Source organism: Mesoplodon densirostris, chromosome 12, assembly GCF_025265405.1.
Source record: "Mesoplodon densirostris isolate mMesDen1 chromosome 12, mMesDen1 primary haplotype, whole genome shotgun sequence".
NCBI classification, from domain to species: domain Eukaryota; kingdom Metazoa; phylum Chordata; class Mammalia; order Artiodactyla; family Ziphiidae; genus Mesoplodon; species Mesoplodon densirostris.
This window is the reverse complement of record NC_082672.1, coordinates 34,057,329-34,083,002: the sequence shown is the minus strand read 5'-3', so window position 1 is coordinate 34,083,002 and position 25,674 is coordinate 34,057,329. Positions and strand designations below refer to the sequence as shown.

General features: G+C 35.8%; 1 protein-coding gene across 1 annotated transcript in view; it reads left to right on the top strand.

Annotated features, from left to right (window-relative positions):
• LAMA2 (laminin subunit alpha 2) overlaps positions 1-25,674 on the top strand; it is a 614,367-nt gene that overhangs the window by 136,610 nt on the left and 452,083 nt on the right. The window contains exons 2-3 of the mRNA XM_060114490.1: positions 13,220-13,390; positions 19,413-19,525. Coding sequence (XP_059970473.1) covers positions 13,220-13,390; positions 19,413-19,525 — 284 coding nt within the window. The remainder of the gene's footprint in view (positions 1-13,219; positions 13,391-19,412; positions 19,526-25,674) is intronic.

Below are 25,674 nucleotides of genomic sequence, written 5' to 3'. Positions count from 1 at the left end.
GACCCCTTCTCATCGATCCATAGCTTTAATTTCTGCATCTCCAAAGTTAGGTTTCAAGTCCTTGCCTAGGTATTTAAGGTGAAGATTAGTTGAATCTGGTTTCTTTGGCCTTATAGCCATATTTACCTTAGGACACCCTCTGGGCTTGACCTCTGGCCAGACTTACTTTGAGTATATTCGAAATTCTCTCCTTGCTGCCTGCTGTCACCCCCTACTTCCAGTCCTTCATTTATTGTTTCTAATACAATTTATGCAAAAATTCTATTATATAATTCTCTGGCACTAGTTTGAAGCTCCCTGAAGGTGGAGGGTTTGCCTGTGTTGTTCATTCTTGTATTAATTAGCTGCCTAGCTGAGTGCCTGGAGAGTTGGAGGAATTCAATGAATTTGTTACATGTAGTCGAAGAAAAACTGGGATTGGATTTGAAAAACACAAGTTCTATATTTAGGAAATGGCCTATCATTACTGATGTTCTATTATTTCATCTATATAATCGAGTGAATAATGCCTATACCATCTATCTTATAGTTTTGTTGTGAGAGTCAAGCGATAAATGAAAATCTTTGTAAAATTCAATGTTACTCTTTTATTATGATCAATGAATTGCATTACTCAAACAAACGTTAACAGTACCTACCATGCGACAAAGGAAAATTCATGGTTCTTGGTTTTGTTTTTGTTTGTTTTAGTTCAAACTAGAACAGATATACTTACTCCAGAATTTTTAAAAAGAAATTAGAACTGATGTGATGAAATCAATTCACCGAATCTCATTCACTTGATATTCATTAATATTGTGAATATTAACTGAGCATCTATTTGATGTCAGTGACTCTAGTTGTCTCTGAGAATAAAATGATTCATGAATTATGGTCTCTGCCCTCAAGGAACTTAGAGTTTAGTGGTCAAAGAATGTTGGTAAAAATGCAAAAGCAAAACTGACAAAAACCTCATTATATATGAGAGTTTATATGTGCTTGGTAAATGAAAAGTATTATTAGCAACACTATGCTAAATGACTGTAAAATGCTGATTTTTTGCTTCAAGTATTTACAAGAGCAAACAGAATATTTGTGAGTTTTCTTGCATATTTATATGTGTGTTCAAACAGCTGCTGGAGAACAAAGTGTTTTGCTATAAACACTGTCAAATCTCACTTTGAAAAAAATTTGTCCATAAAACAAGTATTTCCGTAGATATACTAAAGCTGCATAGAATTTGCTTTTAAAGCATAAACTAGAATTAGATGCTTGAGTCAGCTGTGAAGTATTTTTTCATACAACTCTCATTCTAATTCTTCAGCCTATGGATCAGGCTAAGACCTGGTACAATTTGAAAGGGATGATACAATATAAAGTTCCAGTGGTGAGCATAACTTTAACATTGTATTTATTAGAACCATACATTTATATATTTATATCTTCCCAAAAAAATTTTTTTTGTAGGGGGGCTTTGGGATGAGGATGGACATAGACCAAGGTATGGGGAAATACATCAATCAATAAATCCACCTTCTGATTTACCAACCAAACCAATCTAATCCCAGAGAGAATTCAAAGTTGCTCACATAAAACACAAAAGACAGTTTTATTTTCTAAGACAGAAGATAAGAAACTACCCAGAGCTTAGGGACTTGGGTTTAAGAAGACAATTAACACAATAAACTTTAAGAAAATAATGGTTTTAGCCTTGGAGACTAACATTGTCTCCATTGTCAAGTCACTAAAACAATAAAAGAGATGTATCTGTAGGGTTTTTGTGTGTGTGTTGGTTTTGTTGTGTTTTGCTTTTTTCATGTTTTATTCTTTTATATTTTGACAAAAGGAAGTTTTCCACTTCTTCAGACTAGGCATACAATTATACCCTAAGTTCCAAGATGAATTTCTCCTTAGAGAATATTTTTGAGCACCTTTTTGTGTCCAGCCCTCGCTAGGCCCTGAGAATACCATGGAACAAAGTAAATAAAATAAACATGGTTTCTTCTTTCATGGAGTTTCTGTGCCAGTATGGGATATAGACCTTGGATAAGTAATCATTAAATAAAATTACAAATGGGCAAAGTATGGCATATTTAGGGATTAAAATGGGAATTGTTTAGAAAGAGTTAGGAAAGATCTCAGAGGAATTAAGGTATAAGGAAAAAAGATTTGTGAAAGATAGGAAGGTATAAAGAGTGGAGGAAAGTTAAGAGGCAGGGATTTCTAGGCAAAATCCTGAGGAAGGAAAAAACAGGACCTTGTTCTAGAAACTAACTAAAGGTAGTATTCTTTGAATGTGATGAGAGAATATTATATAAAATAGGATAATAATTTTAAATTTTAACCTAGGTGCACTGATATATTCCCTTGAAAGATGTTAAGAGTGACTTGATCAGATTTGCATCTTAAGAAAATCCATTTTGTTAAAAATGGATTGAAGAAAGGCAAAGGGTAGTCAGAAGTCCATTTAAGAAGCTATTGCAAAAATCCAGATGTTAAAAACGCCTGTGACTCGGCCTTGGCACTGGGGAGAAGCGTATGGATCTGAAATTAATTTTGGAGTTAGAATAGTTTTTGGTGATGGAATGCATCAACAATGACTCCTAGCTTTCTGTATGAGACACTGAGTGGGTAAAATAAAATGTGTTGAGCTAGAGATAACTCAGGAGTAGCTAATTCAGGGCGGTTGTGTGGGGATGGATGGTGGTGGTGCCTGAGTACTGGAAATCACAAGCTCTGCTTTGTGTAGATTAAGTTTGAGATGCTGGTGAGACATCTAAGTGGAGGTAGTATTTAGGTAATTAAACCAGGAGCTTCAGAAAAATATCTGGCCTGGAGATATAACTCCACATTGACTATGCAGATGGTATGTAAATGGTTTAGAAGTAGATGAGATTATTGCGGGTTATTTGGAGATTATTTGGGGATGCAATGAAATAAGAAAAGGATCTAGGATCAAGCCCTGAGGAAGTCTAATACTTACTGATAAAAACAAATGAAAAAGAGCATAGTAAATGAATGTGACTTTTCTGTTTCCTTTTGTCTAGATCTTTTAAGCCAGAGGAAGCACAATGTAGAATAGTGTTTTTTGTTTTGTTTTAAAAAATATCTGTCTCATCATTAGAAATAAGAAATTGTCTCGCAGTCCTTAAAGAGCAGGACCCATGGGGAACAGCATCTTTCCTGCTGCCATTATATGCACCAAAGCTTACTTGAGTCCCTTCTGATATTTTTGTTTGAGGGCCATAAATATAAGCTCACGCTCTTTGCAGAGCAATTAATTTAGAGCTTTTTTATATTTTTTTACTTTGGATTGTCAACAGCAGACACAGACACAAAGTTTTTATTTTGTTTTCTATATTGCAAACACCTCTGTCGTGGGGTAATTGCCAATTTAAGGCTCTAAATTTCGTTTTCAGTGACTTAAAATTGTTTCACGTTTACTCTCCTTTGCCTTTTTTACTTCTCATTTTGAGTTTGCAGACAGACCTGCCAAAGAGACATCTAGTTTATGGGCTTGGTTTTGGAAGCCAGGCAGGAGAGAAGAGAGCAGATACTGAACATATGCTCTGCTGGTATGGATGAAGTGAGATTGGAGGAAGCTGGGAAACAGTCTATTTCTCCCTAACTGCCACCCCCTCAATGAATATTTTGGGTACCCTTATGTTAGAATATTCTAAATAAGTGCCCCAGCTATAATAATTATTTTTTATCATATGATTTTGAAAACTTCTAGGATGATTCACGATTGTTCTATAAGTGGAACATAAAAAAAATAAAAACAAAGCGGTTTGTAGATACTAATTTTAAATGGATACTGGGTGAGATTTCCATGCAATTTGAAAGGAATGGAAATTTTGTGACCAGGGCAATGTCCACCAGGTCCTCAACAAATAATGGAAGTGGGAGTAGTGGGGATCTGTATTTTGGGGATATAAATTTGAAGTTTGAAAAAGAATCTATTCAATCTAGCCCTAGAGATGATATTTTGCTGAAATTTACTTATTTATCCATTTCAAGAAGTCTTTATTGATCAAATATAGTGTGGTCAACTTCAATTTAATGAGCATACGGTAGTTAGAGAGTTGGTTTAAAAAATATATATTTTGAGGAGTTTGAGGAACCTTGAGCACAAATGCCTTATTTTGAGTCATTGTCATAGAGATGTATTGTCATGTCCTTCCTGGTGTTATCTGTTAGAGTTCTTACCAGAAATCCATGTCATAATGACAGTTATTTTCTTATATATATATCATTTTAGGTTATTGAAAATCCATATATAATCCTGTCTTAATAAGGTTAATGATATGCTTTGTCAGAAATTTAATAAAATCCTGTAGCACTTGGTTGGGTCAAGTGGCTAAGATGGCATTTGTGTTCATTATGGCCATTGTAGTCCTTATTTTAGTCAGAATATCTGTACATAGAGTTGATATTCCATAAGCAAAACTTGCTTAAGACCCTTTGGAATATGTGTGTTTGCATCTGGTTTATTTTGTTTCTGATAATAATAAAAATACTTAAATTTTCATCTTTGTTTAGAATAAACAAAGTAAACAATTTTTAACATGTACTAAGTAGACATTGTACTACTTTTTCTGATTAGAAAAGAAGAAAGGAGACCAAATCAACCCTTAAGCCTCCAAAAAATATCCTTTTATTTTGGAAGCTGAAAAGAGGAGAACTGAGCAACAGTACAAGACATATTTGAAAGGCCTGTTAGGATGAGAATACATGCCCTCCTTTTTTTTTTCTTCTGAACAACTGGATTCAGCAGTTTTTGTTTTTTTTTTTTTCCCAGCTTACAAACATTGTTGTGTCTGGATGGCTAGTAGTTCAAATTGGACTGATTTTCTAGTTCTGTAAAACTCTTCATCTGAATCATGGATCAGGAGCATTAAGTTACTTCCTGCAGTGCACAGCTGGAAATCATTCTCTTTGGCAACATGTTGTTTTGTCCCATTTTTGTTTTACACCAATGTGTTCCTACACACCCGCATAGCTCAGGATTTCAGACAAGTATCTCCTTTTCTTCCTTGACACGTCTTAGAACATTTTAAATTGACATGCTCTCTTTTGTCTTTCAAATGCTGAATTACTTGCAAACAGCTCTGTTTGCCTGCATGAGAATTTTAAAAAATGCTCCACAGACCTAGAGACTGAAATGGAAAATCAGAAACATTCAAACAGACAGTTTCCTCTTATTCATTTGAGAGGGGAGAGATGCTTGGCATAAGCGAGCAAGAGAAATATTGTGTATCAAGACTAGGATGACAGAAGGAGGCGGGGGAGAAATGTGTATTGTATTATTGTAAAAAGTATGTGATGACTTTTAAAAGTTATTTAAAAATTGAATATATTGGAGAGAATTCATTGACTGGATGACTTTCCCATAGCAAGTCTCCAAGTACTGTCTGTTATCAATTATGTTAACGATGGTCTTTGTGAGTTGGACTGTAGATGTTAACAAGAAACATTATTTGAGGAATTAAAATACATATACTGATATTTAACATGTTTATCAATATCTCTGAATGTTAATTAAAAAGTATTATAGTATGCTAGGCACAGGTAGTGAAGACAGCTCCTCAACAATATTCATCTAGTTTAATATTTTAACTGATGAAAACAAGAAAATATATTTAGGAATTCTTTTTGCCAAACTACATTAGGAAGATTTTCTTTTAAGATATGAGTTATATCACTGTCATATTAAAATGGTGGTTCACCAAATGTCACACAGTTAAGTATAATCAAGATAAAGAGCACAATGGAAACAGACAAATAAAATAAGCTAGAAGGAAACTTTCATCATAAAACATAATATAAAAAAATTTTTTAAACATTTTTATTGGAGTATAATTGCTTTGCAATGGTGTGTTACTTTCTGCTGTATAACAAAGTTCATGAATTTATTCTCATTCAATAAATTTAAATTTGAGTGCTATTATAGGCTAGCTAGTATTATCCCCATACTCAAAATGTTATAGACTGGAGATCCACTGTAAAAGATATTAAAGTTTCAGTGTAATAAGGGTTATAATAAAATATAAACTAAGTACTATGTAGGCACCAAGAAGGTAATAACCAATTCTGTGTTGCAAAGTTGAGGAAACACTTTCACAGAGATGTGGATATTTGAGCTGGGTCATGAAAGATGAGTAGATGACCATGTAAGCAAAAAAGGAAAATGTTCTATGGACAACATAATGTCATGACAAAGAATTTTCAAAGCACCTGATATATTTGTAAACAGTAAGATGTTAGTACTCTGGATGTGTAGGAAGGCATGAAAGAGGATGGAAACAGATGAGTTTAGAGAGGTAGATAGGGGCCTGATTATAAATGTTCAGATTACCAAGAAATTTGGCTGCTATGTTATAGGCAACAGACAACTCACAGAGGTTTTAAACAAGAAAGTGATATGATCAGACTTAATTGTTAGGAAGATAATTTCTTCAGCAGTTTGGAAGATGAATGGAAGTGGAGTCATGAAGGAAGACTAGTATGGATGCTGTTGCATTAGATGTAAGATCAGATAGGATACATTTACCTGAAAGTATAGATAGATGATAGATAGATAGATAGATAAATAGGTAGATAACATTAAGCTGGAGATAAAACAATTAATTGGAAGCAGAAATCTTAGAATTAAGATTAGAAGTAAGACATGTTTGTCCTTAAAGTACCTTTTTTAAACATATTCTAGTTTCTGTGGAATAAAATTTTATTAATGCTGGTTTATGTTCACCTATTTAGTAAGAATGACAGAGATTTGGGGGATGAAGATTACTGTGAATCAGTTACCAATATTTTTGTAGATGGTCTTCATGAAGTCAGTCAACAGAAATGAGCACTTGTAAAGTTTGGATGACTTGGAATTTTTAAGAAGTTATGAGTGCCAACGAGAGGAACTGATTTGTAAGTAGCATTTAGAAGCCAGAAGGAGGCTATGTTTCATTTCCCAGTGCTTCTAGGGATCCACTGGGGATATCTATGAAGTGTCATTTTCAGAGGAAGTCCAAGCTTCAATTACAATAAGCAGGTTGAAGGAGTGCTTTCTTAAAAAGGAAAATTTGGTAATAAATTATAGGACTTGTAAAACTACGATGGAAGTTGGCCTGTGGGTGTGCATATAGAAGGGAAAGGGAGAACTGGATGACACAGAACTCAGGAATGATGTAGGAGGTGAGAAGGATTTTCATTTAGAGCAGGAAGAGGAGTGAGGCAGGGTGGATCTTTAATGATAAAATTAATTCTAATTTATTTGGGATTACAGTAATTGTGTTTGAAAACCAGCTGTGCCATTTAGGTTCTGGGAGTTATTTTCCTCATTTGTAAAACTCAAATTCAAAATAGTCTTCTTTTTCCTACTGTATAACAACCCTCTGGCTCATCACCTAGAGAAACATTGCCTAAATCCTAAGGAACGAGTCTGAATTGTGCCACACAGTAGATCACTTACTCATACATAAAATGCATTTCTCTGTGACTCACTTGTAGTTATTCAAAAGACAAACATGTATTAAATATGATGCTATGTCAGAGTTCTTCATTTTTATAAAATAAAAGCTGGAAGAGCTGGAAAGCTGTACAGGAAAATGAATTCACCTGCTGTTTGCTGGCCAGCAGGTGTCTTGGAAAGACGTTCAGCTGTTTTGCTAATTCAGGGTTTTCTTTCTCTCCATTCTTCTGATTCTGAACAGGATTGAAAACAGTTTCCCTTTGTAGTATCTAACCAGTTTTTCCACATTTGATTTGAGAAATGTCAGATTAAAATTCTATTGTTACTGGTATTGATAATTTGTAAAAGCCAAAGAATGACATGAATCATATATACATATATATACATATATGTGTATGTGCATACATGTGTATGTATGGTTATACACACAGTTATATACTTATACATATATACTATTTCTTTTTTTTCTTTTTGGCTGCATTGAATCTTTGTTCCTGCGTGCGGGCTTTCTCTAGTTATGGTGAGTGGGGGGCTACTCTTCATTGTGGTGTGTGGGCTTCTCATTGAGTTGGCTTCTCTTGTTGCAGAGCACGGGCTCTAGGTGCACAAGTTTCAGTAGCTGTAGCAAGAGGGCTCAGTAGTTGTGGCTCATGGGCTCTAGAGTGCAGGCTCAGTAGTCATGGCGCACGGGCTTAGCTGCTCCACGGCAAGTGGAATCTTCCCGGACCAGGGGTCGAACCCGTGTCCCCTGCATTGGCAGGTGGATTCTTAACCACTGCGCCACCAAGGGAAGTCCTCCAATTTTTTACTGATCTCATGTAATATTTATTTTTTATTCTAGGTATTGCATTTTTCAGTTCTAGAATGTATATTTCATATTTTTTGTAGTTTCTATTCTCTATTTTTATTATAAGCATTTTTGTGTGTGTGTCTTTAATCATAGTTATGAAAGCTGCTTAAAATTATTTGTGTACTAATTCCAACATCTGGTTGATATCAGTGTTTGTCTCCGTTCACTGCTTTTCTTCTAAGTACTGGTGGCATTTTATTGTTTCCTTGTAAGTCTATCTAATATTTTTTTGTAAAATTGCATTCTGGATGTTGTGAACAATCCATGGTAGAAAACTTAGGATTCTGATATTTTCTGAAGAATAGTTATCGATCTTATAGTTTTGTGTTATACTGGTTAACTTATCTGGACTCAAACACTCTTGTCTTTCTTATGGAATGCAGCAACTATGATCACTGTTTTGTTTGTTTAGTCCAATCTGGGGTACTTGGAGTCTGCCTAGGGCATTTGTATATCTGTTATTGATGAGAGATTTGAGAAGAGTTTATACACATATTTTGAGGTTCCCTGTCTGTAGCTTTCTTTTTTCCAGTATTTCTTCCTCACTTTACAGCAGCTGTGATCGTTCTTGGTTCTGTTTTCTGATTCTTCAAGACAGTTAAGTAAAAAAAAAAAAAAAAAGAAAAAGAAAAAAAGACAGTGAAATTGTGGGTTTCCACTTGAGTTTTAGCCACCTTGAATGGGCAGTCTGAGGCACATCCATTATCTTCCTTCTAAGAATACACATCCTCCTGGTTTAACTGTTTTGAGTTGTTCTTCAATGTCTTCAAGTATTTGAGATTTTTAAAAATATTTTTTATTTAGAATTCATAGCTGTTATCTGTGAGTGACTTAATTTAATAGGAGCTACTCCACAATTACTGAAAGTAGAACCTCCATATGCAGGTTTTATAGATGCTTCTGCCATTTAAAAGCAAATTGTGGGGTTTTAAGGCACATCATCAAAATCATGCAAAATTGCATGAATAGAGCACAGTATGTGAGTAAGCAAATATAGTCTAAAAACTTTCAAATAAAAACAGTGAAAAGTTGGTGAATTTTTAAATGTTTACCATATTGTAGCAAAATTTCTATTTTTCCCATGATGTAAATTTTTCTAGACTATTTACTAGATGTATATATTATAGAAAAGAATTTATTATATTATTCTCTATATAGTATACATATTCTAATCTCCAATAAGATATATAGTATAAAGAGAATAAATATTATTTGTTTTTTGTTTAGATTTTGTTCTTTAAGCCACAAATCCAACTAAATTTATTTAGTCTAGAACTATTCAGAAAAAAAAAATGTCAGACATAATTGTATGGGTAAGGATGACTGGCTTTTATGTCATTAACATTACATGACCTCAAATTAAGAATTTAATTAAGAGGTTGTAAGTCAATACTCTATAAATGTTCACCATCTATTTGTAGTTCATTTACACTTGCAATGTTTGTATAATCTTAACCAAGTAACCCATATTGAATATAGCAATAAATATTGCTCTGCTGCTTTTGAATAGGAATAAATAGGTACAGTCTAATAGATTTAACTTATAATGAAAATGGGCTGTAATCTATAATATAACCTGCTGAAAATTCAGTAGAAGCTCAGATATTGAATGACTCTTCAAATTGGTCGTTAGAAACTACTTGGGGAACTTCCCTGACCAATACACTTTACTGATTTTTTAAAATAAACAACAAAATTGCTAATAACATTTCAAAAGGCACCTGTTCCCTGATCACAAAGCAAGGCAATTAAATTATGAAAAGGTTAATTCTGAGCACATGATCAATAAATGTAACAGAAACAAATCAATGGAAAGAACTGAAAGAAAATAAATGTAAATTATATTAACATCTTCAGTTTATGATTGGAAAACTCTATGAAACAACAAAGGGGTGGTGACTGGGTAAGTTATTTCTTTTATTAAGTATGTAAATTGATAAGCTCTGCCAAGGACCAGGTTTTTCTTCATGCCCTGATGAGAATTAGCCTTCTGAGTTAAAGAGCTGAGTTCAAATAGTTATTGAACTTGGTAATTCATAACTTTGTGCATATTGTTTGTTTTCTCTGAGTTGCATTTTCTTCACTTGTAAAATGGGTCTAATAAAATCTACATAATGGGGTTACTGGTGATTAATGAATATGAAATAGCTTCTTAATCAGTGTTACTTCTATACCCATAATCGTTTTATAACCATGTCATTTTGCTCACATTTTATTCATTTAATGCTGTGGGTAATTTGGGATGTAATCCAATTCTATATTTTGGAACATACGACATACAGGAAAATAATTTTCACCAGCCATCTTCCCATCTCGGCTCCCTCCCATGATTCCTCAGATCTGAGGAAGTCCAGGCCTACCCAACTCCAATTAGGTCTCACAGGGCTGTACCAAAGCAGGGCATGGGGTGTCTCACCCATACTTACAAAACAGAACCCAAAGACAGGGTCAAGGTCAAGACTAGCCAGAGGCAAGGGAGAAAAAGATCACAGAGTAAAACTGACAATGTCCTGGGGCAGTTTTAGAGATATTGGCTCTTGCCTGATATGGCTTTTGTGTAAATAAAGTGGCTTTTGTTTGAAGAAGCTAGAAGGGACTTAACTATCTAACTTCATCCTGCTGGCCAGCAAGGTGTTTTGACCACTTAAGAACAGGATTCCCAGCATATTTCTTCCTTCCTATTACCTATTTTTTTAATACTATAAATTATAATTTTAAAGACCTGGAAGAAAATCCCACTAAAATTACTAACAATGACAAACAGGTAATGTTTTGGGTTGATATACATGTGAACCATTGTGTATACTCTGTGTATAATCTGTAGGTAGCTATACTATATCTGTATCTACATCCATATCTGTATCTATATATGATCACATAATCTAACAGGTTAGAACAGTTACTAATTCAGTCCTCTTGTCAGTCACTCAGCATCCACATACGCTTTCAGAATAAAGTCCATACTCATATAATATTCCCTCTGCCTGGTATGTTTGTTTTTTTCTTCTTCATTTTCTATATCAAATACATTTCTATTTCTCCTCCAAGATTCAGATCAGGATCACTTCCCACAATAAGCCCATCTTAATAGTATTTTCATTCCCAAACGCCCAAACCTTTTATGGTATCTGGCATAGCATGTGCTCAACATGTTTTTTTGTTTGTTTGTTTGTTTTTATCATCCTTATTGGAGTATAATTGCTTTACAATGGTGTGTTAGTTTCTGCTTTATAACAAGATGAATCAGTTATACATATACATATATCCCCATATCTCTTCCCTCTTGCATCTCCCTCCCTCCCACCCTCCCTATCCCACCCCTCTAGGTGGTCACAAAGCACCCAACTGATCTCCCTGTGCTATGGGGCTGCTTCCCACTAGCTATCTATTTTACATTTGGTAGTGTATATGTGTCCATGCCACTCTCTCACTTTGTCCCAGCTTACCCTTCCCCCTCCCCATATCCTCAAGTCCATTATCTAGTAGGTCTGCGTCTTTATTCCTGTCTTGCCCCTAGGTTCTTCGTGACCATTTTTTTTTTCTCAGATTCCATATATATGTGTTAGCATACGGTATTTGTTTTTCTCTGTCTGACTTACTTCACTCTGTATGACAGACCCTAGGTCCATCCACCTCACTCTAAATAACTCAATGTTGTTTCTTTTTATGGCTGAGTAATATTCCATTGTATATATGTGCCACATCTTCTTTATCTATTTATCCGATGATGGACACTTAGGTTGTTTCCATCTCCTGGCTATTGTAAATAGAGCTGCAATGAACATTGTGGTACATGACTCTTTTTGAATTATGGTTTTCTCAGGGTATATGCCCAGTAGTGGGATTGCTGGGTCATATTGTAGTTCTATTTTTAGTTTTTTAAGGAACCTCCATACTGTTCTCCATAGTGGCTGTATCAATTTACATTCCCAGCAACAGTGCAAGAGGGTTCCCTTTTCTCCACACCCTCTCCAGCATTTATTGTTTGTAGATATTTTGATGATGGCCATTCTGACCGGTGTGAGTTGATATCTCATTGTAGTTTTGATTTACATTTCTCTAATGATTAATGATGTTGAGCATTCTTTCATGTGTTTGTTAGCAATCTCTATATCTTCTTTGGAGAAATTTCTATTTAGGTCTTCTGCCCATTTTTGGATTGGGTTGGCTCAACATGTATTTTATGAAATAATAATTGTACAGCTAAGTGGAAAATAATGATGAATGACAGAAGAGAAACCTTATTTATTTAATAATAAATCATTTACCAATCTAGAGAATACAATGTCTAAAGGTAGAGAGGTAATGTTCTGGGGATGGTTGAATTATTTTAAAATTTGTAACCTGACAAATTTCACAAAATGGCTGAAACGTAGAATGGAGGTTTCAATAAGACTTGTGTCAATAACATGAAGATAACAGAAGACTTTTTTAAAAGTATGTTTTAGAGACAGGATTTTCTAAATATGTATTAGAGATTAAAAATTAAGAAGATAAGGCTTCCCTGGTGGTACAGTGGTTGAGAGTCCGCCTGCCGATGCAGGGTACACAGGTTCGTGCCCTGGTCCGGGAGAATCCCACATGCCGCGGAGCGGCTGGGCCTGTGAGCCATGGCCGCTGAGATTGCTCTGGAGCCTGTGCTCCGCAAAGGGAGAGGCCACAACAGTGAAAGGCCCGTGTATCACACACACACACAAAAGTAAGAAGATAGCTTTGGAGTTCATATTTAAGACCCAGAAAGAAAAAAAATGTTCACTTGATAACACATGCTACTTATGTAGTGTACTTAATTAAGTCAGATATTTAATTATAACTGATTATTCCATTTTCATTTAATTTAATGCTCTGGAAAACATCCTATGTTAATTTCATTTTAAAATGCAGCAAAATCATCTCACACACCTTCATTTGTTCATCTTTTTTAGGTTTATTCCCTGCTGTCCTGAATCTTGCTTCCAGTGCTCTCATCACCACAAATGCAACATGTGGAGAAAAAGGACCTGAAATGTATTGCAAATTGGTAGAGCACGTCCCTGGGCAGCCCGTGAGGAACCCTCAATGTCGGATCTGCCATCAAAACAGCAGCAATCCACACTGTACGTATTTTAGGATGAATTTGTGTGGCACTGGGTAGGAGCTGTAATTGAGGATGTTGAGGCCAAAGTGCATTAAAGTAAAAGGGTTTGTGGTCCCCCAAATTTCTAGAACTTTACTCCCACTGTGAACCTTACAGACCCTCTCTGTCACTTAACAGATGTTATTGGAATTCCTTATGTGTAGTGGGTGTGGTGCTTGAGGAGAGTTTTCTAGCTGAAGACTTGTGGCAGTCCTTAAGTTTATCACTTGCAGAAGATTATCTGAAGATGTGGTTATTAATTCAGGTTTTAGTCATTCAGTAGTCACCTATATGCCAGGTACTGTGCTGGGGATCCAACAGGAATAAGATGTGGCCCCTGGCTCAGTTGAAGAAGTGGCAAAAAGCAGATTATTGCTGTGTAATGTGGTAGGTACCAAGGAAAGAATGAGCATAGGGGCTTTAGGGAGAAAGGGGAGGTTTACAAATTTAGTCCTAGTGTAGATGAAGGCTTGCCAGAAGTGACATCTAAACTGAGACCCAAGGACAAATATGAGCTGAGCAGGTAAAGGGGAGACAGAGGGAAGAGAAGGAATGCCAGGAAGAGGTTTCAAAATAAGACGGAAGACAGTACTTGCTCAGGGAACTAACAGGTAGTTAGGAATGGCTGCAACTGAAAGTGTCAGAGGGCAGAGAGTAGGGATGAGTCTGGTGCAGGGCTGGAATCAGACTATACGGTTCTTAAACACCACAAGAAGAGTGTTTCAAGAAGATGTGTCATACAAAGCTCTCTTGGGTGGCCTCTAGGAACCACACTGATATCTCAGATTCATTCATGCATTTATTCAGCAAGCATTTGAACACCGGCTACTAGAAATGCATTCTACTGGAGCAGAGTGTTGAATCATACATAGTCCTTGACTTAAAGGACTTGGAGGGGGGAATAGGGGAAACAAAACTAAATTGAGTACTAAGGGAATATCTAGAGATTCCTGGGAGAAAGTGACCATGTACTGAGAAAATAAGGGTTAGTAAGATGAAAAGGGGAAAAGTATTATATATATTTTAAAAATACATAAATCTTGAAGGCATGGAACAGCATGATCTATTCAGAGAACTATAAGTAATTAGGTTTAATGAGTAAAGAATTTATATGGAGAAGGAGAGAATTGTGTGAGATAATTCTAGAGATGGGGGTTGATTTATAAATATATTGCTACATTGGGAAGTCATCAAATATTGGGGAGATTAATAAAGTGAAAAATGTCAGTGAGGTGCTTTATAATAAAGTTTCACAATTATACTATTTTAAAATTTACTTAGTTTTTCTTCTCTTTTTAAAAAAAGTTGTAATGCTCATAAAACGAAGAAAGCTTTCTCTCACAGTTTATATTTTTTAATCTCAAAAGAAAGTTGTGAGGCACTGTGCATTCTTTCTTGGAGCTGGTTAAAGGGGAGAATGCATAGTCCCTTCTCTATTATACAATTGAGAGATACTGAAAACGTTAATATGTTTGGAGAACTGGGACTTTTATGAATACAATTGCTGGTCTTGTATATCACAGAATGTTAAACAAAAAGTTAAGAAACCAAAGATGGCAAGCATCAGAAACCTTCCTTGCCTGTTAAATGGCTCTGGTTATTTTCTATGGTGTAGATTGTTATGGGTGTAGGAGTCGGGAATATTGGAACACATCCTATCTGTTTGCTGTTCTTGTACAGAACGTTTAGGGCAAAAGACCTAGGTCGGAGCCCTGGGGAAACATCAGAAGCAAGAAAATTGAGGTAAATAAATGAAAATAAAATGAATTAAAAAATAAATGAATTGATGGACTATGAGCTTTAGGTTCGTTAGAGAAGAAGATGAAGACTGATAGGGAGAAATTGCCATTGTTGCAATAATTGGTGGCCTTGATGATTTCAGAGAATGTGAGAAAGCCTGGAGACATGGAATGGCAGGGAGGGAATGATGGGGGTGGTTGGGAGTGTGTTTATGTGTGTTTAGGACGGGCTGGGCAGAGAAAGAGAGTTAGAGAAAGTACAAAAATCGTATATATGCTTGTTTGTGTGCGTGTGTGCGTATATACATGTATATGTATGTGTATGGTTATCTATATATACATATGCATAAAATTGGATATAGAAGACAAACAGATATTCTAAGCAGTAAACTCAGGGCTATACCTTAGGGTACACGTTATCAATGATGTAGAGTTTCTAAGAAGGAAAACATCAGTGGGAACTGAAGTAGCAAGAGAAAGTTCCAAGAAGGTGGTCAGACTCAGAAGGGCTCTAAAAACCTGAATTACCCGAGATAAGAAGGAAATGCATTCCAGGAAAGGAGAAAAAGATGAAAATGTGTAAATAGACAGGATGGAAGGAAGGTACAGTGATTCAGGTAGAAAATAATTGAGTGGACACTCTTGGTAGCAAAATCAGTGAGATGTATTCACCAACTTAAGTCTATGAGTGACTGTCACTCCCTTCTTCAGAGTTCAGTATTCAGGGTCTTTCAGTGGGCGACATCTGTATTTAGGAAATCCCACCCCATATTTTCACTTTGGGACAAAAAAGTGAATAAATTGTTTTAGTAAAGCAAGGCACATATGAGGTGTGTTTTGTATTTCCCATTTTATTTAGTTGTGGTAAGTTTTTAAAACTTATCACAGCCTACATTTACTTTGATTAATTTAATTTCAAATTACCAGCTTCATTACATTTCAGAATCCTGTTTTGGAACCAAAAATTTAGAAAGAATAATACCCCACAAGAATAAAAAATCTAGCAATAATCAACATGGATATATTTTAGTAAAAGTTGAAGCAACAGATGATAAAATTCCACAAATTCACTGAACAGCTAGAATTAATGTGGAAGGTTGGTACTTAAGTACCATACAAAGAAAAGGAAATTTGAACCTCTTGTTAATAGATTGTGCTTTCCAATTAAAATAGCAGTTTGAAAGGTTTACTTCATCAATGATTCCCTCACCAATTTTCAGATGCACTTAGCCTTTGGATTGACTTGAGTCACTATCCCTGTTGAGGATGTTATAAGTTTCTGTCTCTTTTTAAATAAGGGAAGTATGCCAACAATAAATCAGTATTTTCAAATTAATTATGATTAAAATTTCATAATGGGGATTATGGTTAATTGTTGATTCATCTCCCAGTCTTCCTTTTCATGACTAATTCTCATATCAATTTGACCTGAGGTGACAGATATCAAAATTTCCAATTAGATAGCTCCTCTCACAACTACCTTATGAGCCACAAGTGTGATTTGGAAATGTGGTTTTGTGTGTGTTTTTCTGTCACATGTTAAACCCACAATCTGTGAAGAAGATTCAGGAGGATGTTTAAGGAATGTTTGCTGTGATATTTATTTTTCTTCAGAAGCAGTGCCAGTAATATTTCATTTATGGTTCTGATTCCTAATGTGCCAATTTCAGCACCCACTCATACCACCAAGGACATTTAGTTGATATTTAGTTATGCTTCTTGTATTTGTTGATGTTATAAAGACCTAACACTTTCCCTAGCTTCAGCAGAACAAGTTACCTAGTGCTAATTATTAAATTTAGTCAGTAATTTTACTTTTCATTAATGAGATAAGGTGCCTCATCTCAGTGGACTTCTAATGTGATAAGACTTGGTACAAAACAAAGCCCATCCAGATGTTCAGCTGAATTAAGTAATTTACCAATAAAAACAGGTTATTTTTGTCCTGTCTTATATACTCATGTTACCATAGTAAATCAAAGATATAAGCCTTTATATTTTCAATTAAACAAATTATAGCAGACTATGTTATGTTAATAAATTAATATGTAATAAAAATGTTCACAATCTGAAAATGGCAAATTTAATGAATATTTAGTTTTTGTAAATTTTTTGAAGATGATTTTACTTTACTATCAGACTCCTATTGCATTGAGGACTTCTTTTTGCTTGGTTTTTATCTTCAAAAATTTTATTAAATGTAATTTGTCCCCAGTAAAGATTCAGAATCCTGCATATTTTGAACAGATGTATAATTAATTCTATGTATATACATAATAATGGCTAGAGTATTAATGGTTTTAATGTCCCTCTGGTAACCCTGTGAGTTGAGAGTTCCCATCCCATTACTGGTCCATGGCAAAATGAGAAAATGAAAACAAAATTCCAAATTTTTTATGAAGATAAAATGAATACCTTTTAAAGAATTATCCTTCATTTTAATATTATGTTGTTTTAAAACGTTTGCTGTTTTTAAATGTCCTCCATTTTATGAAATAAGTGATATTTTAAATGATAGCAAGAGTAGGCTGAACGCTACTATTACTTTGAGAAATAAAGAGCTAGAACTCCTGTATCAAGTCCACAAATCTCTTTCATACACATTTATTTATTTATTTATTTATTTTTACTTTTTTCTGAGAGTTAAGATTCTGGATACCTGTGCTATGAGTGGAGTTATGTTATCCTCACTTCAAGAATGACACAGAGTTTAAGTGACTTGCCCGTGGTCAGTTAAGTGCTAAATGGTGGGTCCAGATAGGGTGTCCAGCTGCTCCTACTCCAGCACTTCATGGTTCAAATCTTATGCTCTTTCATCACCATTATCATTAAAACACCTGGCTAGATTACTACATTACGTCCACAGATTGCAAATCCATGATTGTTCCTCATAGTGATATGGCTTGTTTATTATTTGAAATATTCCTTCAATTTGCAGAAAAAGATAATGTTCTAATAAAAGGGTATTCTTAGGCCATTCATTTGAAACATCTTCCCAAGGAATTAGTGTTATAAAAGTTCTCACGACTGACACTCCAAAGCATAATTAATCAGAGTAGCAGGGAAGCTAACCTCCACTTTGTTTACATTTCTGTGGGCAAATAGGGTGACTTCCAAGTGAGATGTTAGGAAGTAAGAACTCTAACTGCAGCCCTAGGAATAGAAATAGGAACATCCCCAGCAAACTGCCCTCCTGCCGTCCTCACCCGTGCCTGAGCTGGACCGGATCAGAGGAGGAACAAGTTCTGTTCCTCCTTACTTGGGAAGTGAGAAGCACAGATGGCAGATAAGAACCAATGACTGCATCCAAAAAGGAACAAGAGTTTTGGCACTCCAGAGGAAATGGTTGCTGTTGTGAGATGCATGGAACTAAGTGGGAGGAGATGAGGAATGTGTGAGTTTTGAGGATTGTAAGAAGGAACTGTGGGGGGAGGTGGCAACGATCGTCCACACCTCCTATTTTTATTGCCAATCTCCTTTTTAATTTTCAAAATATGTCCTGTTCTCATGTATCTGGAGTAAAGACAAGGGGAGATCCATGTTTAGTTAGTAGGATGGAGTTTCATGTGCCGAGCTCTCTTTGCTTGTTTTTATTGTCCAGACCCCTCCACTGAGTTAGTGATTATGGGGACAGGCACCGCTGGATGGGAGATTTGTAGTATCTTTCATTATATTTTTAAATAGTGGTTTAAATAGAAAGTTGGCAGATTGAGGACTGACTGCAAAAAGCCTCATAGGATGGATTTGACTGCATTTTCTATTAAAACCAGATACATATTGAATTGCCCAAGTCCTGGTAATAATGTATGTGTCAGAAGGGCAAATCTTCAAGAATCTTTCAACCACAATTCAGGATTTTATGTTTCTGTTCAAAAAGTTGATGTCATACTAAAGCTGCCTCAAGCAGTAGAGTTTTTGCTTCTTTGAATGACTGACACATCAATTAGACTTCAGTATCACTTCTTCACACTTAATTTCTGTAGTTATCTTTAAAGTTGCCCATTTTAGTTGATGGCCAGAGTGCTGCACAGCTTCTTCTCTTATAGTCTTTAACCATTTCACACTGCCTTGTGGAGTGCTGTGAAAAAATCGACCGTAACCAAATTCTGTTAAAAATATGAATTGCTCTCTCTTTATGTTGTTTTAATGTTTGACCTTCACATGATGATGGTTTTAACTTAGTTTTACTTTTTACTTTAAAAAAAAGCTATAAATTCTTCATATGATCTTTTCTTCTTTCACATGCTGCTGCTGATTCAATAGTGAGACACCCGATTACAAATGCTATTGACGGAAAGAACACTTGGTGGCAGAGTCCCAGTATTAAGAATGGAATTGAATACCATTATGTGACAATTACACTGGATTTACAGCAGGTATTATGCCTTTTTTTTTTTTTTTACTTTTCATTTTATTTTTTATCATTTTCCACTTTGAAATTGGATCTTGGATTTGCTATTTGTGTAGTTAGCAGTTCTTGGGTGAACGGATACTCTTTCTTATTACCCTCTATTGTTTTCTTGATACAGTGAGCAAAGGGGCTTATTCATTTAGTAAATTGCTATTTAAAAACATTTGGCATTTATTTCTAAAGCACAACTATTTGGGTTGGCCCAGAAGTTCATTTGGTTTTTTCCATAACACCTTACGGAAAAACCCAAACTCACTTTTGGGCCAGCCCAATAAAATGAATTTGCATGAGAAGTTTAGAACTGAATTAGGAGCTGACTCTGTTTTGACCAATGAGAGTTAATGATAAAAATGTTGATCAACGAAATCTTACATAAAGAAAATATAATAGTGCCTATATAATATAAAAGTTTAAAACAAATAATAATTTAAACTTTTAAAATAATAGAGTGCTGCCACTCTGCTCATGGTGGGTGTACGAGAAGGTTCTTGGATAACAGGATTCTTGAGTACATTGCCTCTCATTACTGGGAGTTGAGCAAGATGTGACAGTTGATTCTTAAAGTTGGGCCAGTACTGTAGTTGTAGTTGTATAAAATTGATGTTGGAAGTTGTTAGAGTTTGTGGTACATAGGTCTAGGTGCCTTCTACCTTAATTTTTTCTTCTTTCTGTTTACAATATTCAGGTCAGGTGGAAAGTATTCATCAAGAATTATTTAGGCTTGCAAATAGGATGGAGTCTGGAAAAATGTTCCCATATTTTACTGTTATTCCAAATACAAAAGTTTATTTGATTGATTGAAGGCTGAGACTGGAAATGTTGAACTTAGATGACCCATATTTTACTGTTATTCCAAATACAAAAGTTTATTTGATTGATTGAAGGCTGAGACTGGAAATGTTGAACTTAGATGACTTTTTTAACTCAACCTGTTCCTCTCTCACTATCTGGGATAGCATAGGGAAGTTACTTAGGCATTCCTCCCTGACCCAGTAGAGGCAGAGCAGCAAAGGGGCTTGGGGTTAGTGGAGAGGATATGGCTAAAATAGTTAATGACAGATACCATAACTGCAGAGCTTGTGTTTCCACATGTGATCACAGTGGAGGAAAGCACTAGCCAGTGGGGGTTTGTCACCTTCTCAGGAGGCCAGATAGGCATCAGGCATTTCCCTAATGGATGCTGTTTGTCATCAATAGGATACGAACTACCCACTTCAGGTTTGGGGCCCATTTAGGCCAGGGTGCACATATTCAGGAATTGCAAAGGGCTGGTTGGTGGGTCTCACAGCAGATACTCTTTCCACCCATTTGGGACTCCTCAGGACTTGAGCAACAGGGTAGCAGCAGGGACTCAGTGCTGCAGCTAAATTGCCAACTGATATGTATTTATTTCTACCCATACTGGCAGCTGAATGCAGCCTTGAGTTAACAGTATTTCTCAGGAAATCTCAGAGCACAATCGGGGAAGGCAGGCAAACTACTACATTGATCAATTATGCTTTAGTTCAGAGAAGTCTTATGCATGAATTCCCTGAAAATCTTAGCCTCGAAATGGACTTTATCCCTCTCTGGATAAAGACAACTTGGTGCTTTGCCAGTCACAGCAGTTGTCCCCCATCATGTGGTCGTTGAAAGTTGCAATCCAACTTTCCAATCAGGAGTGAGTCTGCTGTCTATTACCTTGGGTCATCTCCTGGGATAGGGAATCAATAAATAGTGATGGTTCATTGCTCTGGTTTACTCTCTGCCTATTCTTTTAAATCACACATGGAGCAGGAGACTCAATTGTTAATATAATTTGCACAAGTCACTTATACTACTCTTTGAGCTCAACCATAATAGCATTGGGTTGGCCAAACTGTTCATTTGGGTTTTTCTGTAACATCTTATAGAAAAACCTGAACGAACTTTTTGGCCAACCCTGTGTTAACAGGCACACCTCATTTTACTATGCTTTGTTTTATTACGCTTTGCAGATATTGCATTTTTTTTTAAACAGATTGAAGGTTTCTGGCAACTCTGTGGCCAGCTAGTCTATTGGCACCATTTTTCCAACTGATTTGCTCACTTTGTGTCTCTGTGTCACATTTTGGTAATTCTTGCAATATTTCAAACTTTTTCATTATTATTATATTTGTTATGGTAATCTGTGATCAGTGAGCTTTGATGTTGCTATTATAATTTTTCTGGGGTTCACGAACCATGCCCATACAAGAAGGTGAACTTAATAACTGTTGCATGTGTTCTCACTGCTCACCAACCAGTCATTTCCCCATCTCTCTCCCTCTCTTTGGGCCTCCCTATTCGCTGAGACACACAACATTGAAATTATTAACCCTACAATGAATAACCCTACAATGGCCTCTAAGTGTTCAAGTGAAAGGAAGAGTTGCACATCTCTCACTTTAAATCAAAAGCTAGAAATAATTAAGCTTAGTGAGGAAGGCATGTCAAAAGCTGAGACAGGCGAAAAGCTAGTCTTCTTGCACCAGTTAGCCAAGTTGTGAATGCAAATGAAAAGTTCTTGAAGGAAACTAAAAGTGATGCTCCAGTGAACACACAAATGATAAGAAACCAGAATAGCATTATTGCTGACATGGAGAAAGTTTTAGTGGTCTGGAAAGAAGATCAAACCAGCCACAACCTTCCCTTAAGGCAAAGCCTAATCCAGAGCTAGGCCCTAACTCTCTTCAATTTTACAAAGGCTGAGAGAGGTGAGGAAGCTACAGAAGAAAAGTTTGAAGCCAGTAGAGATTAATTCATGAAGTTTAAGGAAAGAAGCTGCCTTCATAACATATAAGTGCCAGGTAAAGCAGCAAATACTGATGCAGATCAGATGCAAGCTGCAGCAAGTTATCCAGAAGGTCTAACTAAGATAATTCATGAAGGTGGGGACGCTAAACAACAGATTTTCAGTATAGATGAAACAGGCTTCTATTGGAAGAAGATGCCATCTAGTACTTTCATAGCTAGAGAGGAGCAGTCAATGCCTGGCTTCAAATCTTCAAAGGACAGGCTGACTCTCTTGTTAGGGGCTAATGCAGCTGGTGACTTGACGTTAAGGCCAATGCTCATTTACCATTCCCCAAATCCCTGGGCCCTTAAGAATTATGCTAAATTTATTCTGCCTGTGCTGTGGAACAGCAAAGCCTGGATGACAGCACATCTGTTTACAAGATGGTTTATTGAATATTTTAAGCCCACTGTTGAGAACTATTGCTCAAAAAAAAAAAAAAAGATTCCTTTCAAAATATTACTGCTCATTGACAGTGCACCTGGTCACCCAAGAGCTCTGATGGAGATGTACAAGGAGATTCATGTTGTTTTCATGCCCACTAACACAAGATCCATTATGCAGTCCATGGATCAAGGAGTAATTGCATCTTCTAAGTATTATTATTTAAGATATACATTTTGTAAGGCTACAGGTGTCATAGATAGTGATTCTTCTAATGGACTGGGGCAAAGTAAATTGAAAACCTTTTGGAAAGGATTCACCATTCTAGATGGCATTAGGAACATTCGTGACTCATGGGAAGATGTCAAAATATCAACATTAACGGGAGTTTGGAAGAAGCTGATTCCAACCCTAATGGATGATTTGGAGGGGTTCAAGACTTTAGAAGAGGAAGTAACTACAGATGAGGTGGAAATAGCAAAAGTACTGGAATTAGAATGAAGCCTGAAGATGTGACAGACTTGCTGCAATCTCATGATTAACAGGTAGGGAGTTGCTTCTTATGGATGAGCAAAGAAAGTGGTTCCCTGAGATGGAATCTACTCCTGGTGACAGTGCTATAAAGACTGTTGAAATGACAACAAAGGATTTAGAATATTACATAAACTTAGCTGGCAAAGCAGCAGCAGCTTTGAAAAGACTGACTCCAAGTTTGAAAGCATTTGGGTAAAATGCTATTGAACAGTATTGCATATTACAGAGAAATTGTTCATGAGAAGAAGAGTAAATCAATGCAGCAATGTTGTCTTATTTTAAGAGGTTGACATAGCCACCCCAACCTTCAGCAACCACCACCCTGATCATTCAGCAGCCATCAACTTCCAGGCAAGACCCTCCACCAGCAAAACGATTTTGACTGGCTGAAGGCTCAGGTGATGTTTAGCAATTTTTAGCAATAAAGTATTTTAAAAATTAAGATGTACATTGTTTTTTTAGACACAATGTTGTTGCACACTTAATAGGCTATAGTGTAGTGTAAACAAAACTTTTATATGCACTGCGAAACCAAAAATATTCATGAGACTCACTTTATTGCGATATTTGCCTTATTGCAGTGGTCTGGAATCGAGCCCGCAGTGTCTGTAAGGTATGCCTGCGTTTGTTATTAAACATAGCAGCATTTTTCCCTTCTAATTTACAACTGGATGATACAATCACAGGTTTTTACTAAATCATTTTTACTCAACATACCTATCATTATTAATTCCACAGGTCAAAGAGTACATCTGAAAACCCATTTTTCAGTGAAGCCATTTATATCATTTATATTTTCCCATTTGCTTTGCACCCCCACTCATCCATTCCCCATGGTATCTTTGTTTTCCTGTTCTCTCCTCTTTCCTTTTAGTTGAATGTCCTTCAGAGGTGTGAATACTCAAGATACCTTTTATAGTTCAGTCTTCATAACAAGTGGCAGGAATCTGTTTATAAGATCAGTTTACCTGTCTCCAGAGTCTGGAGTACACCTCATGGAAGTGGCACAGACATGTGTCCTCGTATGGTCTCATATCTCAAAATGGCACACACCCATGCCCTTATTCACTTCAGCCCTCTCTTACCTCCTGTAAATCAACTCATCATGTGTTTAAGAGAAGCAGAACACAACCTATAAATTAAAATAAATCCTTATTTCTACTTGTCTCAAGATTTTAATTTAGTCAATGATTTAATAATGTAAAAAGCTAAGCATATTTTGTAATCAGATTTTATAAGGGAATTCCACAGACAGAAAGGGGATTTAGACCTCTTATTTAGCCTCAGGTTTTGGAGGAACTAACTGTGGAACAGCTTCTTAAACCTATTCAATTAAGGGGCAAAGCTGCAGGAAGGCATGTTACAATGCATTGGCAACAGAGAAAATGTGGACATCCTTATTATATCATTTACTTCTTACAATTAGCTGATAAGGCAGCTAGTATTATTACCCCTCTTTAATAGTTGAAGAACACTAAGACTTAGAAAAATTAAGTGACTTGGGCTTCTTACTAAAGTCTATTATGGGCAGGGCTGGGATTTCATCTGGAGTTGTCTGAATCCAGACCCCAAGCTATGCCAGTATTTCCTAAACTGGGATTGGAAGACCTAACTTAGGGAGAATTTTTGGTATATAATTTCAAGGCGTCCATACATTGTTTGGGTTTAAGGAATACTGGGTTATCATCTCCTGGCTTACACAGGAGAATATAGCCAAAGTCTGTTTTGTCATAGAACAAGGACTAGATTTCTCATTTTCTACTACACTTTACCATATCTCTAAAACAGCATAACTTCAGTCTTTTTCACCTACAGCGTGAAGGATTAATAGGTTTTTCATCATAATATGAGCTATTATTCAGCTGGGAGGCAAGGGCAGTAGTTTCATAATGAATAGGCAAATATCACTAAATGTTTGTTTGTCATTGATTCAGCAAGAGGTTTGACCATTTATTAGTTCTCCTTTTTATTTTGAGATGCATGAATTTCAACAAGTGCCAGTTTTTTATTGTTGATATATACTTGGGTCCTCTGTGGAATACTTTTAATAAGTTACTATTTTAAATAAAGGTCACCATTGGATTTCCTTGATTGAATCATTACAGATTACACTGGGAAATTTCTTTTACATTTTATCATTCAAGATGAGCCCTAGAAAAATATAACATTTATTGAGAAGAAAGTAGGTACTTATTTTATAGATTGTTTTTAGAATTTTATTACTAAGGGATTATTAACTTTTCCCAATACTACTATTTACTCACAGCATATCTTGAGCAAATAATTTAATCATGCTGTGCCCCAAGTTCTAGATTAGCAAAATAAATATTATAATATCATGGCAAGAAATTGAAATAATGATAATAGCAATGCAACAACTAAATTACATCTGACAATTACAG